The 14,991-nt window shown below is 45.3% G+C and overlaps 1 protein-coding gene across 3 annotated transcripts in view; it reads left to right on the top strand.

Moving 5' to 3' along the window:
• Positions 1-575: 575 nt before the first annotated feature.
• LOC132399944 (protein CBFA2T2-like) overlaps positions 576-14,991 on the top strand; it is a 199,016-nt gene continuing 184,600 nt past the window's right edge. For 2 of the 3 annotated variants that reach the window (XM_059980909.1, XM_059980908.1), the window contains exon 1: positions 576-665. In XM_059980909.1, the coding sequence (XP_059836892.1) occupies positions 638-665 (28 nt within the window). In that variant the 5' untranslated portion in view covers positions 576-637. The remainder of the gene's footprint in view (positions 666-14,991) is intronic. The other variant, XM_059980910.1, reaches the window with a different exon arrangement.

The following is a 14,991-nucleotide window of genomic DNA, read 5'->3' as shown; positions in this document are numbered from 1 at the left end:
CTCCCCTCCCGCCTTTCAAAACCCACCCACTTAACCAATATCTCCCGACCCCTGGCCGATGTTGTTTGATATCGCTCCAAACACCTGGAGCTACCTAAATACAACTTGTTGTTGTTGTTGACGACGTCGCCCATAAAGTTTGAGGAGTCTCGCTTGGTTTTAATTAAAAGTTTTTTTTTGGTTTGGCTTTTAGGGGCTGGCGTGGTACGAGTCGGTTCCCGAAAATTGCGAAGAAGCGCAGGGGAAGAGAAGTGTCTAATTTAAATTTGAACCAGCTCCCCAGGTGCAGTGGGAAATCGCCTGAAGATATACAGAACGAAGGGGGTGGGGATGGTTCGAGTGTACAATTAGCCGTCTGTTCGATCTGCTAGCTCGGGTAGTTTATCCAACTGGTATGCAAAGTGAGGAGGCTGCCGCCTGCAAACATTGGCTGAGTTGGCGCCTTTGAAGTCCTGGTCATGCTCGTTTCCATTCGGGCTCTGGCGAATCGATCAGACTTGGAGAGGGGCTCTTGAGAGGGGGGGGGGGGAGAGGGGTCATCACCCAAAAACAACTCCCATCCAGAGACAAAGTGGAGTGCTTACTGCGCGGCGTAACTCCAGGACACCGCGAAAGTTTTCCAGCGCCAAAAGGCGAAATGGTGGGGATTTCTGGATCTTATCACAGTGAGTGAGACCCGTGGGTGTTGTCTCGATGTTGATTCTTTGTTAAGCTCGTGGTGATCGTGGTGGTCGTGGTGGTGGGGGGGGGGGGGGGATAGTTGCAACATTGTATTTTTTTTGCAAAAGACCACCATCCCTCCCGAGAAAAAAAGTTCTACCGAGCCGGAGGTTTTGGTCAAGATCAAAAGTTGCCTTAAAAACAATCGATCTGAAGGATTGGGGGGGGGGGGGGTGCGAGAGAAAGAGAGTATCTTTGGCGTGAGACGTGTTTTAGCGAGGTGGAGGGAAACTTCGGAAACACGCGGAGTGTTGGTGGTATTGTGCGGAGTCCCGCTTTAAGAGTGACTCTGGCGGCGAGGTCGGTGCGTGTAACTGCTTGTGTATATCTGAAGAGGAATCCTTGCCAAAAAACATGCTTGGCGTTTATTACAACGTATAAAGAAAGAGTAGCAAAGTTGGAATTTGCTTTTGGAATTATTTTGAAAACTTACAACTTTTTATATGTATTGTCGATCTTTGATCATAATTTGTAACGTTCGCCTCTTGCTATCTTATGTCCAGTCCAGTAATGGTTGCGCTAATGTAGCAGCATGTTACACATACGGAGTGATGCGTGTAATATAGACATGCAAAGTAACATTGTTCTGTGTGTTATGTATACACGGTCAGGATCGGTGTGGTTAGCGATGTATTTGCAAGGTCAATTTCAGCGAGGTACGATAAATACATTGCCATTCGTGTGTTAATATCTCTTTCTTAAAGTAGTCCCTTGGGATTAATGCCTCCGTTTCGGTTGGGGGTGGGCGGCTGTTGTGCGCAGACTTTGTGCGGTTATTGGTGCGGGGAGACACCGCGAAGGATTGGTGACTGGTCGGGCGGGGAGAGATGGTGCGTTCCTTTTGGCCTGCGCTGCTGGGAGATGAACTGGACATGAAGTTCTCTTTTCCCATTGGCTGTAGATTCCAACAAGTTGGTGGTATTATTTCATTTATATGACACAGGAGCAGAGCGTGGAGTCTGTTCTGCCTTTCGGGCACAGGAAAGGTCTCAACCCCACTCTCCTGCCTTCTCCCCATAACCTTTCACCTCGTAAGTAATCAGGAATCTAGCAGCCTCCACTTTAAATGCACCCAATGACTTGCTTCCTCAGCCGTCTGTGGCAATGAATTCCACAGATTCACCACCCTCTGGCTAAAGAAATTCCTCATCTCTGTTTTGAAGGGACGTGCTTGTATTCTGAGGCTGTGCCCTCTGGTCCTAGACTTCCCGATTATTGGAAGCATCCTCTCCCTGTCCATGTGTGAGGATAATGTGGAAAACATTGCGAGCTCTCTGCTGACACAGGGACCTCCAGTGCTGTCTATGTGGAGTTTGCAAGTATTTCCCCCCCCCCCCCCCCATATGACCATGTGAGTTCTGCCGGGTGCTCAGGTTTCCTGCTACGGACCAAAGACTTGTGGCTTGGTGGGTTAACTGAACACTGTTAACTACTCACAGTGTGTAGGTGAGTGTCCAGTGACCAGGGCTGAATTCCTAGACTTTGAGAATGCCCTTGAACCTCAGAATCAGAATATCACTGCCAGTGCATTGCAGTACATAATTTTTAAAAGCTGTAAGTTACATTAGGAACACAGCAGGCCAGGCAGCATCTATAGGGAGAAGTACAGTCAACGTTTTGGGCCGAGACCCTTCGTCTGGTCTCCTGAGTTCTGACGAAGGGTCTCGGCCCGAAACATTGACTGTACTTCTCCCTAAAGAGGCTGCCCGGCCTGCTGCGTCCCACCAGCATTTTGTGTGTGTTGCTTGAATTTCCAGCATCTGCAGATTTCCTCATGTTTGCAAGTTACATTAGGAAGTATATTTAAAAATTAAATTTAAAACATGGCTTCATTTTGTCCATTGAGAAATCTGATGGCAGAGGGGAAGAAGCGGTCCATAAGATGTTGAGTGTGTGCCTTTATGCTCCTGTACCCCCTCCCTGATGGTAGCTGTGTCCTGGGTGATGGAGTTCCTGCATGGTGGATGTTGCCGTCCTAATCCTTTGCTTTGCACACCAGTGGAGGTGGACAGAGAGCCTGGCTTGGAATGCTAGTGTCACCTCGGTGCCCCTCGGAGCCAACTCCACATGATAGGTCCTCGACACCCGTGAAATTGGCCTGGCAAAGTTACCGTTATTGGTTCCACGAGTAGAAAGGGCAGGAACTGATCACCAACACAGAAAACACCAGGGAAACTCCCACCTCAATTTAAGAGAAAACAATTCTGTGGGAAGGAGGTACAGGAGCCCGAGGTCCCATACCATGAGGTTCAGGAACAGTCATTGCCCTTCAACCATCAGCCTCTTGAACCAGCATGGATTCCTTCACTCACCTCAAACTGAACTGATCCACAACCTTCGCACTCTCTTTCAGATACATGTTCCTAGTATTTATATATATTTTAATTACACAATCAATCATTGTTTATGTATGAAGAAGAAGAAAACCCTTAACTCCCAGCGGAGTCATCGGGACACCGTTGTGGCAGCGTTTTTTTTAGCAGGCTTTCTTATTTTTACGAGGCTGAGATGCTAGCTCAACGCTCAACCCAGCACGGATGGAAAGCGTGCACAGAAGCCGGCTGGATTTGAACTCGGGAGCCTCCGCTCCAAAGTCTGGCACCGATGCCACTACGCCACCAGCCGGCAATTGTTTATGTATAGTTTTTTCATAAATTCTATTGTGTTTCTTATTTTTTCTGTGAATGCCTGTAAGGAAGTGAAACTCAAGGTAGCATATGGTGACATATACATACTGTGATAATAAGTTTACTTTGACTTGACTTTGAAAGTGCACAGGAGAGACTACAACTTTCCATTGTTTGTTGGTTATGTGCTGTGGGTGATAATGCTACTTCCATGACCATGATTGTTCTGGGCAAATTTTTCTACTGAAGTGGTTTTCCATTGCCACCTTCTGGGCAGTGTCTTTACCAGACGGGTGATCTCAGTCATTATCAATACTCTTCAGAGATTGTCTGCATGTTGTCAGTGATCGCATAACCAGGACTTGTGATCTGCGTCGGCTGCTTCTATGGCTTCATGTGACCCTGATCTAGGGGGTAATTGGGGCTCCACCTTGCCCAAGAGTGGCTTGCAGGCTAGTGGAAGGAAGGAGTATCTTAAATCTCCTTTGATAGAGACGTATCTCCCACCCCACCATGGCTTGAACAGAACTGTAAGGCCATCTAGTGAAGCACCCAAAGGATAACCCCAAAGAGGATGAAGAGGTGTGTGTTTACACAGTCAGTTGGAGCATGGTATGCATATAACATACAAAAGGTGCTGGGGGACCTCAGCAGGTTAAGCAGTGTCAATAGAGGGGAAATGACAGCTTTATGGGTTGAGACTGGTCATCTGTTGCGAGGTCCCAACTCAAAACGTGGGTTGTACATTGCCCTCCAGAGCTGCCGCCTGACCCGCGTTCTGCCAGTGTTTGGTGTGTGGCTCTGGATTCCAGCATCTATGGTCTCTTATGCTTTCACGTAAATTATATACATGATCAGTGATACCCTCAGTATGGGTTTTGCATAAATGATCATGGACAGTGTGTTTTTAATTTCTGTGTTCTTTGCACTTGTATTTACAGTACTGTACAAAAGTCTCAGGATGTGTATATAGCCAGGGTGCCTAAGACTTTGCACAGTATTGTGGTAATTTTATGTATTGCACTGGACTATTGCCACAAAAAAAAAACAAATTTGGTGATATATGTGAGGGATGATAAACCTGATTCTGATATGGGCCTCTATTGTGGACTGAGTGTGGGAAGGGGGCAGGAAAAGGGGAACCCTGGTTGTGGAGAGGAGAGGGAGCGGGAAGCACCAGAGAGACAATCTGTAATGAACAATAAGCCAATTGTTTAGAATCAAAATGACCTTGCCTGGTGTCTTAGAGATGGGTGTGTCAGCACACGTGCCACACCTCCCACCCCAGCACTCTACCTCTGTCACCTGTTCGACACCCCTCCTGCGGCGCTCCACCCTCAACATTCCCAACATCCTGCCAGATTTACAAGCTTGCTCTCTGCATCTTTTTGTCAAAGTACTGTGCTGGCTATATATACCCCCAAGACTTTTGCACAGTAACATTGTTGTGTTACACCCCCAGCACCGGGTGCCTTTGGGGTTGTGTCTTGTGCCCTGAGAGATTGTGTAGCTTCCAATTCAAGAATACCTCGTGCCTGTGGTTAATTAACTTCTGCATCTCCTCGGTTTTTGCATCAGAACAGTCCCTGGGGGTGATTTCTGGGGTTGAAGCAGGAGGCTCTTCACAGGTGTTAATTATTGTGACCCAGGAGCAGTCCAGATACCCTGGAGACTTACGGGCTCCTGTTGGTTGCGAGTTACCATGTTGCTAATGAGGAGGCACCGATGTGAAGAGCTTCTTTAGGGCACCCGTATGCACATCTACTTGTGCATGTGACCATTAACTTGACTTTGAATTTGATATGAGACCTGTGGGAATGTTGTTTTGGGACCTGATGGAGGAAGTGATTGATGTCAGCCTGGTAGACATTGACACCTGTCATAGTGTTGCTGACATCCTTGCTTGGGCAGTGATATACTGAGTAGGTGCCAATCCCTGGGCCGCTGGTGCATCATGGAAATAGCTAAAATGTATAAAGAAGACAAACTGAGTATAAAAATAAGTATTTAAATGAAGCACAGATCACGTTAGAACACTAACAATACTACTGCTGTACTATAAAACTGTGTATCAATTCCTAATAGTTATTATTTTGACTGTAAATGAACACAATCAGTGCAGTGTAGATAATGGACTGTCAATGATTGCATCCTCCAAATCTTCATTTTCATTGTAACATTCAGGATGATTGTCGATAGCTTTAAATTCTTCGTTGTTCCTAAGTAGTAGAAATAATAAAATTGTTTCATTTTCAATCCTGACCACTTCTGGCGTCTCCAAATCTGAATGCTTGAAACTGCAGTGAGCAAAACATTTCTGAATCATTTTATTGCTTATTTCTCACCAACCGTCAGTGAGATAATTTGTTAGTTTCTGAACAGAAGCACAGGCAACTGAACTTATTTAAAAACTGTTTGCTCAAAGCGTGGCTTAGTGTCTAGTGGCCAAGAGAGTGCATGTGACTGACTATTCGGCAGCAGTCTCCTGCCCCATTTAAATGGCAGTTTCCCAAATAAGCAAAGGGAATCCTGGCTGTTTTCTCAATTAGTTTTTATTCCTTAAGAATTGCCCCAAATAAATGATTGTCTCAATTAACTGAAGGCCCAGTTAGCTCCAATCTTCCTTGTATCTAGTGAGAACCATTTTGCTGTACTTGTTCCATATATGGGCTGAACGACTAAACGCCATAGGAGCAGAATTAGGCCATTCGGCCCATCACATTTTCTCCGCCATTCTATCATGGCTGATTTATTATCCCTCTCAACCTCATTCCCCTGCCTTCTCCCCATAACCTTTGATGCCCTTACTAATCAAGAACCTATCAGCCTCTTTAAATATACCCAGAGACTTGGCCTCCATAGTTGCCTGTGGTGATGAATTCCGCAGATTCACTGCCCTCTGGATAAAGAAATTCCTCTCATCTCTGTTCTAAAGGGATGCCCTTCTATTCTGAGTCTGCGTCCTCTGGTCCTAGACTCCCCCACCATGGGAAACATCTCCACATCCACTCTATCTAGCCCTTTCAATATTTGATGGATTTCAATGAGATACCCCCCTCTGTCTCTTCTAAGCACCTGCGAGGATGGGCACAGAGTCATCAAACGCTCCACTTCTGTTCACCCTTTCATCCCCAGGATTATAACTGCAATTTGTGCTGTTTATACACAACCCCTGACAATGAATATACGATGGTCAGTGAAGATGGAGTGGGTTGTACAGGAAGAGCATCAGTGTAATGTAGGGTTAATAATTGTGGAGTGTGTGTTCGACGTATAGCAGTAGGGTATGTGTATTGTGAACAAGTAACATTGAGGTGTTATTGTTGTCGTTACATGGGTCATTAACACTGCAATCAGAATAAGCGAGAGATGCACATTCAGTAATTGTGTAGATACCAAAATATGGAAACAACAGTGTTGTGAAGGAAATGGGTCGTTTCTAACTTTACTGTGAAGTACTCAGCCAATGGTAATGTGGTCACGCAGGCAGCAATCGTTTTCTATACATCTTCATTTTCATGGCACATTTATTGCAGGAAAACATCCCAAAGCCATTGCGCAGATGTACCAGGGATAACAGACATTAAGCCAGATTAGAAAGCGTGAACAAGGGCTTTGTTAAACTCAGTGTTTTGAGGAAGTGGAGGGATTCAGAGAGACAGTTGCAGGGTGTCTGGTGAGGGCGGTTGAAGATACAGACAGCGATCAGTGGGGGATAGGGCGGGCAGGCCTGACTCATCAGAGTAGCAGGTGTGGAATATAAGTAGAGGGCAGTGAGAGGTTACAGAGAAAAATCAATAGTAATGTGGACCGAACACCTCCGCTCTGTCTGTGAGAAGCAGGATTTTCCCTGTGGTCAAACCATTTTAATTTAATTCCACTCCCCATTCCCATTCTAACACGCCAGTCCATGGCCTCCCCTACTGCCATGATGAGGTCACATTCAGGTTGGAGGAGCAACACCTCATATTCTGTCTTGACGAGATATGAATATCGATTTCTCTTAACTTCCATTAATTTCTCCCCCTTCCCCTTCTCTCTTTTTCCATTCCCCACACTGGCTCCCCTCTCACTTCTTCTCTTCCACTCACGTGCCCACCAGCTCCCTCTCATTCCCCTCCGCCTTCCCTATCTCCCATGGTCCACTCTCCTCTCTTATCAGATTCCTTCTTCTCCTGGCCTTTACCTCTTCCACCTACACCCTCCCAGCTTCTTTCTTCAGCCCCCCCCCCCCCAAACACCCATCTGGTTTTTCCCTCATCTGGTTTAACCTGTTACACGCCAGCTTGTACTCCTTTCCTTTACCCCATCTACTTTTACTGGCTTCTTCCGCCTTCCTTTCCAATCCTGATGAAGGGTCTCAGATTTAGAAAAGCTCTGTTCCTTTCCATAGATGCTGCCTGACCTGCTGAGTTCCTCCAGCATTTTGTATGTGTGTTGCAGGTGTTCCCAACCTGGTGTCCAAGGGTGTCTTGGCTAATGGTAGGGGTCCATGACATTAAAAAGGTTGGGAAGCCCATCTACAGAGCTAAAATAGGGTGAGGCATCAACAGACCTGATGAAGGGTTTCAGCTTGAAATGTCGACTGTACTCTTTTCCATAGATGCTGCCTGGCCTGCTGAGTTCCTCCAGCATTTTGTGTCTGACGTAAGGCAATGGAGTAATTTTGGGGTGCGGGAGCCTAACTAGAATGATATTGGAGCAAGTGGGGGAAGAATTTGTGTTTGTACGGCAGCTTGAATAAACTCAAAGTCAAAGTAAAATTCATTATTAAAATTTATTATCATTAACAGTACAGTGAATTCCACTTAATTGGGACACATCAGAACTTGTACATTTTGGTCCAGTTAAGCATCTGCCCAATTTGCAAAGTTTCATGTAAATAGTTAAAAAGATATATATATATATAAAAAAACTACAGTTTAACTGAGTTACAAATTGTATATTCGAGTGAAATACAGAACAAATTAGAACACTGCCAATGTTAAATACACTACTATAAAACTATTAGTTCCTAATAGTTGTTGATGGAGGAATTAAACCTGTGTACCCTGCCATGTTCTTTTGATTGATTGTAAATGAACAAAATCAGTGCAGATGCCTGTGCAGATAATGGACTGCCTTCATTCGATGTTTTTGAAAATTGTATCCTCCAAATCCTGGTTTTTACTGTAACATTGAAAATGATTGTTGATACCTTCAAATTCTTCATAGTTTCTAACTTGTTGAAGTTCCATTTTCACTCCCGGCCTTTTTTGGCAACCCCAGGCCTGAATGCTTGAAACTGCAGTGGGCAAAACAGTTCTGACTTGTTTTCCTGCTCATTTCTCACCAACTCTTAGTGACTGAAATCTGTGTTGTTTGAACTCAAACACACGCAGCTTCAGCTATTTAAAAACTGTTCACTCCAAGCACCACTCTTGAGAGGCCTTTTGGCAACAGCTTCCTTTCCCAATTAAGCAGCGTAGCGTCCCAAGTAAATGAAGGGAATCCCAGGTAGTTCCTCTGTTAGTTTTAATTCTTTAAGATTTGTCCCAAATAAGCAGTTGTCACCCTGATTAACCAATGGCTCAATTAACTGGAATCCACTGTGTTAGTTTGAGATTCATTTTCCTGCAGCCATTTACAGAGAAATAAAGATATAAAATAGAATTTATGAAAATAAAGACTGACAAACCAACATTGTTTGAAGAAGACAAATCGTGTAAATATAAAAATTAATACTGAGAACATGAGTTGTTGAGCGTAGAATCAGATCATTGTTGGGGTGAATGGAGTTATCCATGCCAGTTCTGGAGCATGATGTTTGAAGGGTAATAACTGCGTTGCTCCAGCCCTCTCTCTATGCTTTTCTGGAGTGTCTGCTTAGAGTTTGGAAGGTCAAACTTGAAGACAGAGGACAAGGTTCATTGCAGGAGTGTTAGCAGCTTGGAGGAACAGGAGGAACCATGAATTCCCTCAAAGTTACCGTGTGAGTTGCTAGGGTTATTAAGAAGGCGTATGGAATGTTGCCCTTCATTAGTTGGGGAACTGAGTTGTGTGACAGTTGCAAGGTATCGCTGCAGCTCTGTGAAACAAAATTGGGGTAAGGACGTTGGTGGAAAGTATAGGAGGGATGTCAGGGGTAGGATTTTTACATGGAGAGAGGGGTGAGTGTCTGGAACGTACTGCAAGGGGTGGTGGTGGAGCCGATACGTTCGGGACATTTAAGAGTCTCTTAGATAGGCACTTGGATGATAGAAAAATGGAGGGCTATGTAGGAGGCAAGGGTTAGATTAATCTTAGAGTAGGCTAAAAGGTTGGCACTGAAGGGTCTGTACTGTGCTGTAATGTTCTTATGTTCTAGTTTTCCAGTGAGCAGTTGGAATCCATAAACTAGGCAAGGACTTCTTGTGACGGAGATGGGCAGTGTTAGGGAGCAGGATGCTAGGGGGCTTTGTGATGGCGAGGAGGTGTGGTTGGACAGGGTGGTTCTGGGTTGGTCCTTGAGGCTTGATACAATGATCCAGGAAGTGAGGAGGAGGGAAGGGCTGTTGCTTTGAGGCATGGGCAGACAGCTGATGACTTTTGAGGGAGGTCACCACTGGTGTGACGACGATAGTTCACATCCACCACTGGTACAGTTTCTGTTGCGTACAAGGTCAGTCATAAAGCAACTGATCTGCATCAGAATCCATTTCCTTGCCTTTGGTCCCTGCCACATAACTGACAGAAGACGTATCTGTCTTAACGTTGGCTGTCTCAGTTGGCCTCTGCTTCCCATGTCTGGAGGCAGAGAATTTTAGATTTCTGTTCCCCTTTGTGTGGGAAAATGATTCCCATTCCCTCCCGCTGTTGTTAAGGTTATACCCCCTCGTTCTTGAGGAAATTGTTTCTCCGTCTGCTACTAATGGTTTAAACAGCTGGAACAGGTCACCCACCGTACTGAGGGACATCTTTGCAGTCGTGACCGTCTAACTCTCTCTGTGGCTGCACTGCTTTGCTGTTTGTGGGGTGCCCACCACCTTCCTCTGGTGCAGTGGGCAGAACTGGGTGCAGCCTGCAGAGGGGCTGTTGCAAGACCTTGCACAAGTCCTGCATTGCCTGCCTTTGTAATCCAACCCCTTGAGACAAAGCCAACATTTTCGAATGCTTTTAATACCGATTGTTGGGTTTAAGTGGTTTCTGGACTTGTACTCTTGAAACTCAGCACTGCTTTTACGATCTTGTTTATGCTCAGAAAGCTCTTGATTTACCGCCCCTGGGCACGAGGATGCTGGAAGCTCGGAGCAGAATTCTGCCGCTCCCTGCAGCATGATCGTGGCGGACCTTCCCCAGGCTTCAGCTCCTCAGTAACAGTTCCACACGGTCCCCAGTTCCCTGATCTCCTAAAAAAATTGTCTACCTCTTCTTTAAATCCTTCCATTGATTTGGCCTTGCTGTCATCAGCTCTGAGTTACTTATTGCTTGTCTGGACTGGTGGTGATGTCGAGAATGCTGTTCATCCCTCCTCAGCTGCTGTAGTGACAAGTCCTGTGCCAAGATCTGTGTGTGCAATACTACTCTTACATGTGTGTGTGTGCGCGTGCAAAATTACATTTGCACGTGTGTGATACTACATTTACACGTGTGCATGCAATATTACATTTGCACGTGTGTGTGATACTACATTTGCACGTGTGTGTGTGTGTGTGCAATACTACATTTGCACATGTGTATAATACGTGAATTTGTTTGGAGGTGTGTCTGTGTTTTGTATGTGTGCCTGTGGCGTGTACACAGTTGAGTGTGTGTGATAACGCATGTGCCTGTGTACATGTGTGCTTGCATGCATGTGTGTGTTTGCACGCATGTGTGTGTTTGCACGTGTGTGTGTGTCTCTGCATGTGATGTGTATGTTTTGTGTGAGGTTTAGAGCGTGTGAGTGTGCCCTGCTAGAAATTCCAGTTGCTGCATTTTACACTAGTGCATGATGTCTTACAGGATTTGTCCACCCTCCACTTTCCACAGCCGTGTAGCTCCTGTATTTTATCCTGGCTGTGCACACCAGTGAGCTCCTGTTAGAGTGCAAGGTGCGCTGGTGAAAATCTGTGGCAGAGAAGTGCTCTTTTAGATCATTGGGTCCACAGTCACTGCCCTAAACTGCAACAGCGACCTTGGCTGCCAGCAGTCGGCAGGGGCTTTCCTGAAGCATTTTTGCTCTGTGGAGATTTATACCATTGTTGCAATAAGTTCAAGTTCTGTTTTACTGTCATCTGTGTGTATATATATATAACCAACCAAGTGAAACGTTTCCAGGCCACAGTGCACCTACAAAACACACATCACATACAGCATGCCAAACAAAATATTACCACAAGTAAGTTATTAGAATATAATTCAACGTGCACGTAGTGTGCAGCACAGGTAAACAGTAAACAGCTTGTTGTCCTTGAGAAGAGACCTCGCTGATGACAGCTTCTTCCCATTAGTCTCACAGCCTGGGGGAAGAAGTGTTACCCAGTCTGGCAGCCCTAGTCCTGATGCTCCTGTACCTGCCCCCTGATGGTAGTGGGTCAGAGAGATTGTGGGTCGGGTGATAGGGATTCTCAACAAAGCTTTGGGCCCTTCATATACAACCTCTATTGGTAGATGTGTCAAAGACCAAGTTGAACTGCCAATGTAAGCAGACAAGGAAATGAGATTGGGTTACTTAGTGGGTTTCATGACCTAGGCCAGGGGTTGGCAATGTTTACCACTGAAAGAGCCAATATGGACCCATTTCCCACAGAAAAGAAAACACTGGGAGCCCCAAAACCCGTTTGACATTTAAAATGAAATAACACTGCATACAACGGTTTTTTTTTGCCTTTATGCCATGTATAAACAAACTATAATGTGTTGCATTTATGAAATTGATGAACTCCTGCAGAGAAAACGAAATTACATTTCTCTGCATGCAACAAAAACATTTTGAACTCCGAAAAAAAGACATTGGGTTGAAGGTTACTCCATAGGTAGCCTACCTTGGATCGAAGAATTAAAAGAAAGCGCGCACTGGCGGGTGTCAGGCATTGGCAGTGGTGATGTATATTAATAGCGATAAAAAACACGTTGTAGCGGTGTAGCGCTACACGCAGCGCTAAAATAAAGACACTGCAGTCAAAGGTAACTTTATTCGAACTAAACAGCCTTGCTTTAAAGCCTCCCTCAAACCGTCCCCATGGGCGCGGATGCTCCAAAAGACACGTACTCACAAACCCCCGTAGGCTATCTCCCTTAGCCGGAATGGTGGCTAATTGTGAGCTGGTTCGGATGTGCCAGGAAATGGGGTCTCCACAACGTTTTTAGATTGTACAAGATCACCATAATCTTCAAATTTCGAATTACATTTCAAAAACTAACAAACCACGGGGAGCCGCAGCACAGAGCTGAAAGAGCCGCGGGTTGCCGACCCTTGACCTAGGCATATCTCGGCCAGTGATGGTCCTTTCGATGTGGTCGTGAAGAGGAGGTAGCTGGCTGGTTTGAGCAAGGCAGGGTCCTGTAGATTGTGAGCTGGTAATTAATTACCTTGTGTTACCTGCTTGAGAGAACGTGGGTGAGAACTGGTGCTGTTCCTCAGTGCCAGTGGGTGGGGATTTTCAAGGACAGAACTGAGGTTGGAAGGCAATATCGGGGGTGGGTGTGTGCAAAGTTCAAAGTAAACTTATTATCAAGGTACATTTATGTTACCACAGTCTATCTTGAGATTTGTTCCTTGCAGGCATTAGTAGGAAAATTAAAGAAATACAATAAAATCTACAAAAAGCCATACACAAACAAAACAAACAATCAATGTGCAAAAGAAGACAAACTGCAAACAAAAATAGTATTGAGACCATGAGTGGTAAAGAGTCCTTTGAAAATGAGATCGTGGGTTATGGAATCAGTTCAGTGTTGAGATGAGTGATGTTATCCCATTCAAGAGCCTAATGATAATAACTGTTACAAAACCTGGTGATGTGAGAACCGAGGCTCCTTTATCTCCTGCCCACGGTAGCAGCGAGAAGAGAGCATGACCTGGATGGTTGTGGGGGGGGGGGGGTCCTTGCTGATGATGCAGGACAAGGACAGAACTGAAGTTGGGTGGCAAAATTGGGGCTGGTGTGCTCAAAGTAAATCTATTATCAAAATATGCAGATGTTACCATGTACAACCTTGAGATTCATTTTCTTGCAGGCATGTACAGGAAAAATAAAGAAGGACAATAGAATCTGTGATAAGCCATACACAAGCAAAGGCTGAAAAACAACCAAAGTGCAAAAGAAGCCAAAATGTGCAAATAAAACAAAAACAATCAAGTTCAAGTTTATTGTCATTCAACTCTATAGATGTAAACCAGCAAGTGAAATGATTTTGATCCAGACCAAGGTGCACAACACTGTACATACAGCTCACACACAACACATATAATATTGCCATAAAAATATATTCCAGAATACTGACGTTTAGCATAAGGTGCATTTATGACACAAGTTACAAAGTAAACAGTATGACCTTACAGTTGCTTCATACACCTGGGTGGTGGCCGGGAGTTCAGTAGTCTCATGGCCCGGGGGAAGAAGTTGTTTCCCATCCCAACAGCCCTTGTCCTAATGCTACGGTACCTCCTGTGTAATAGTAGGGGTAATACTGAGAATATGAGCCGTAAAGAGTTCTTGAAAGTGGGATCAGTTGGGAGTTGTGGTGGGTGAAGTTATCCATGCTGGTTCATGTGTCCTGGAGAGAGAGCTGCTCCGATCACAGACCCTGTTGGTGGCGGTGAGCTTGCGGCTGTTGACACATGCTCTCACTATCCAGGCAGCCCCAGGCCCCAGGGCTCCATGGACTTGAACTTTCAGGAAGGTGGGGGAAGCAAATCTGGCTCTTTGGGTTCTTCTAGGCCGTGACTTCAGTTTGTGCATCTCAGCAGGCATGATGGGCTTTTACCCACCCTTTCAAGTGGCCGCATTTCCAGCACCCAGATGAAGCTCCTGGACCGCCGAGGGGAACCTGGCGTTACTTGAAGTGGAGCAGGGCAGTTCCTCTTCTCACTGTCTTGCACACTGTCTAAACCAATCAACCACAGAAAAGACAGATTACCCGGTTGTTTTTTTTTGTTCCTGTTGCTGGACTCTTCTTATTCCCAAAGTTGTTAATATCTTAGAAAGGGGGTGTGAAGGAGATGCAGCAGGTTGCCTTCTCCCCATTTAGACTTACAGAGAGATCCAGCATCAGAATCAGGTTTATTATCGCTGACTTGCAGTATGACATGAAATTTGTTGTTTTATGGCAGCAGTTCAAAACATTAAAAATTCCTATAAGATAAAAGAAAAATGACTAAATTAAGCAAAGGAAGGAACAGAATTAATGGGTTCATGGACTGTTCAGAAATCCGATGGTGGAGATCAATAAGTTATTCCGAAAACTTTATGTGTGTGTCTTCAGGCTCTTGTTCCTCCTTCATGCTGGTGGTAAGGAGAAGGGGTCACGTTCTGGGTGATGGGCTCCTTAATGATGGACTCCGCTTTCGTAAAGCTCTCTCTGCTGAAGGTGGCCTTGGTGGTGTGGAGGCTTGTCCCTGTGATGGAGCTGGCTGAGTCTGTAACCCTCCGCAGCCTCTCGTCGTCTTGTACTCTGCAGCCTCCACATCAGGCAGTGATGC

Source organism: Hypanus sabinus, chromosome 9 (genome assembly GCF_030144855.1).
Source record: "Hypanus sabinus isolate sHypSab1 chromosome 9, sHypSab1.hap1, whole genome shotgun sequence".
Lineage (NCBI taxonomy): Eukaryota > Metazoa > Chordata > Chondrichthyes > Myliobatiformes > Dasyatidae > Hypanus > Hypanus sabinus.
The sequence above is the reverse complement of the archived record's forward strand: the minus strand, read 5'-3'. Positions and strand labels throughout refer to the sequence as shown.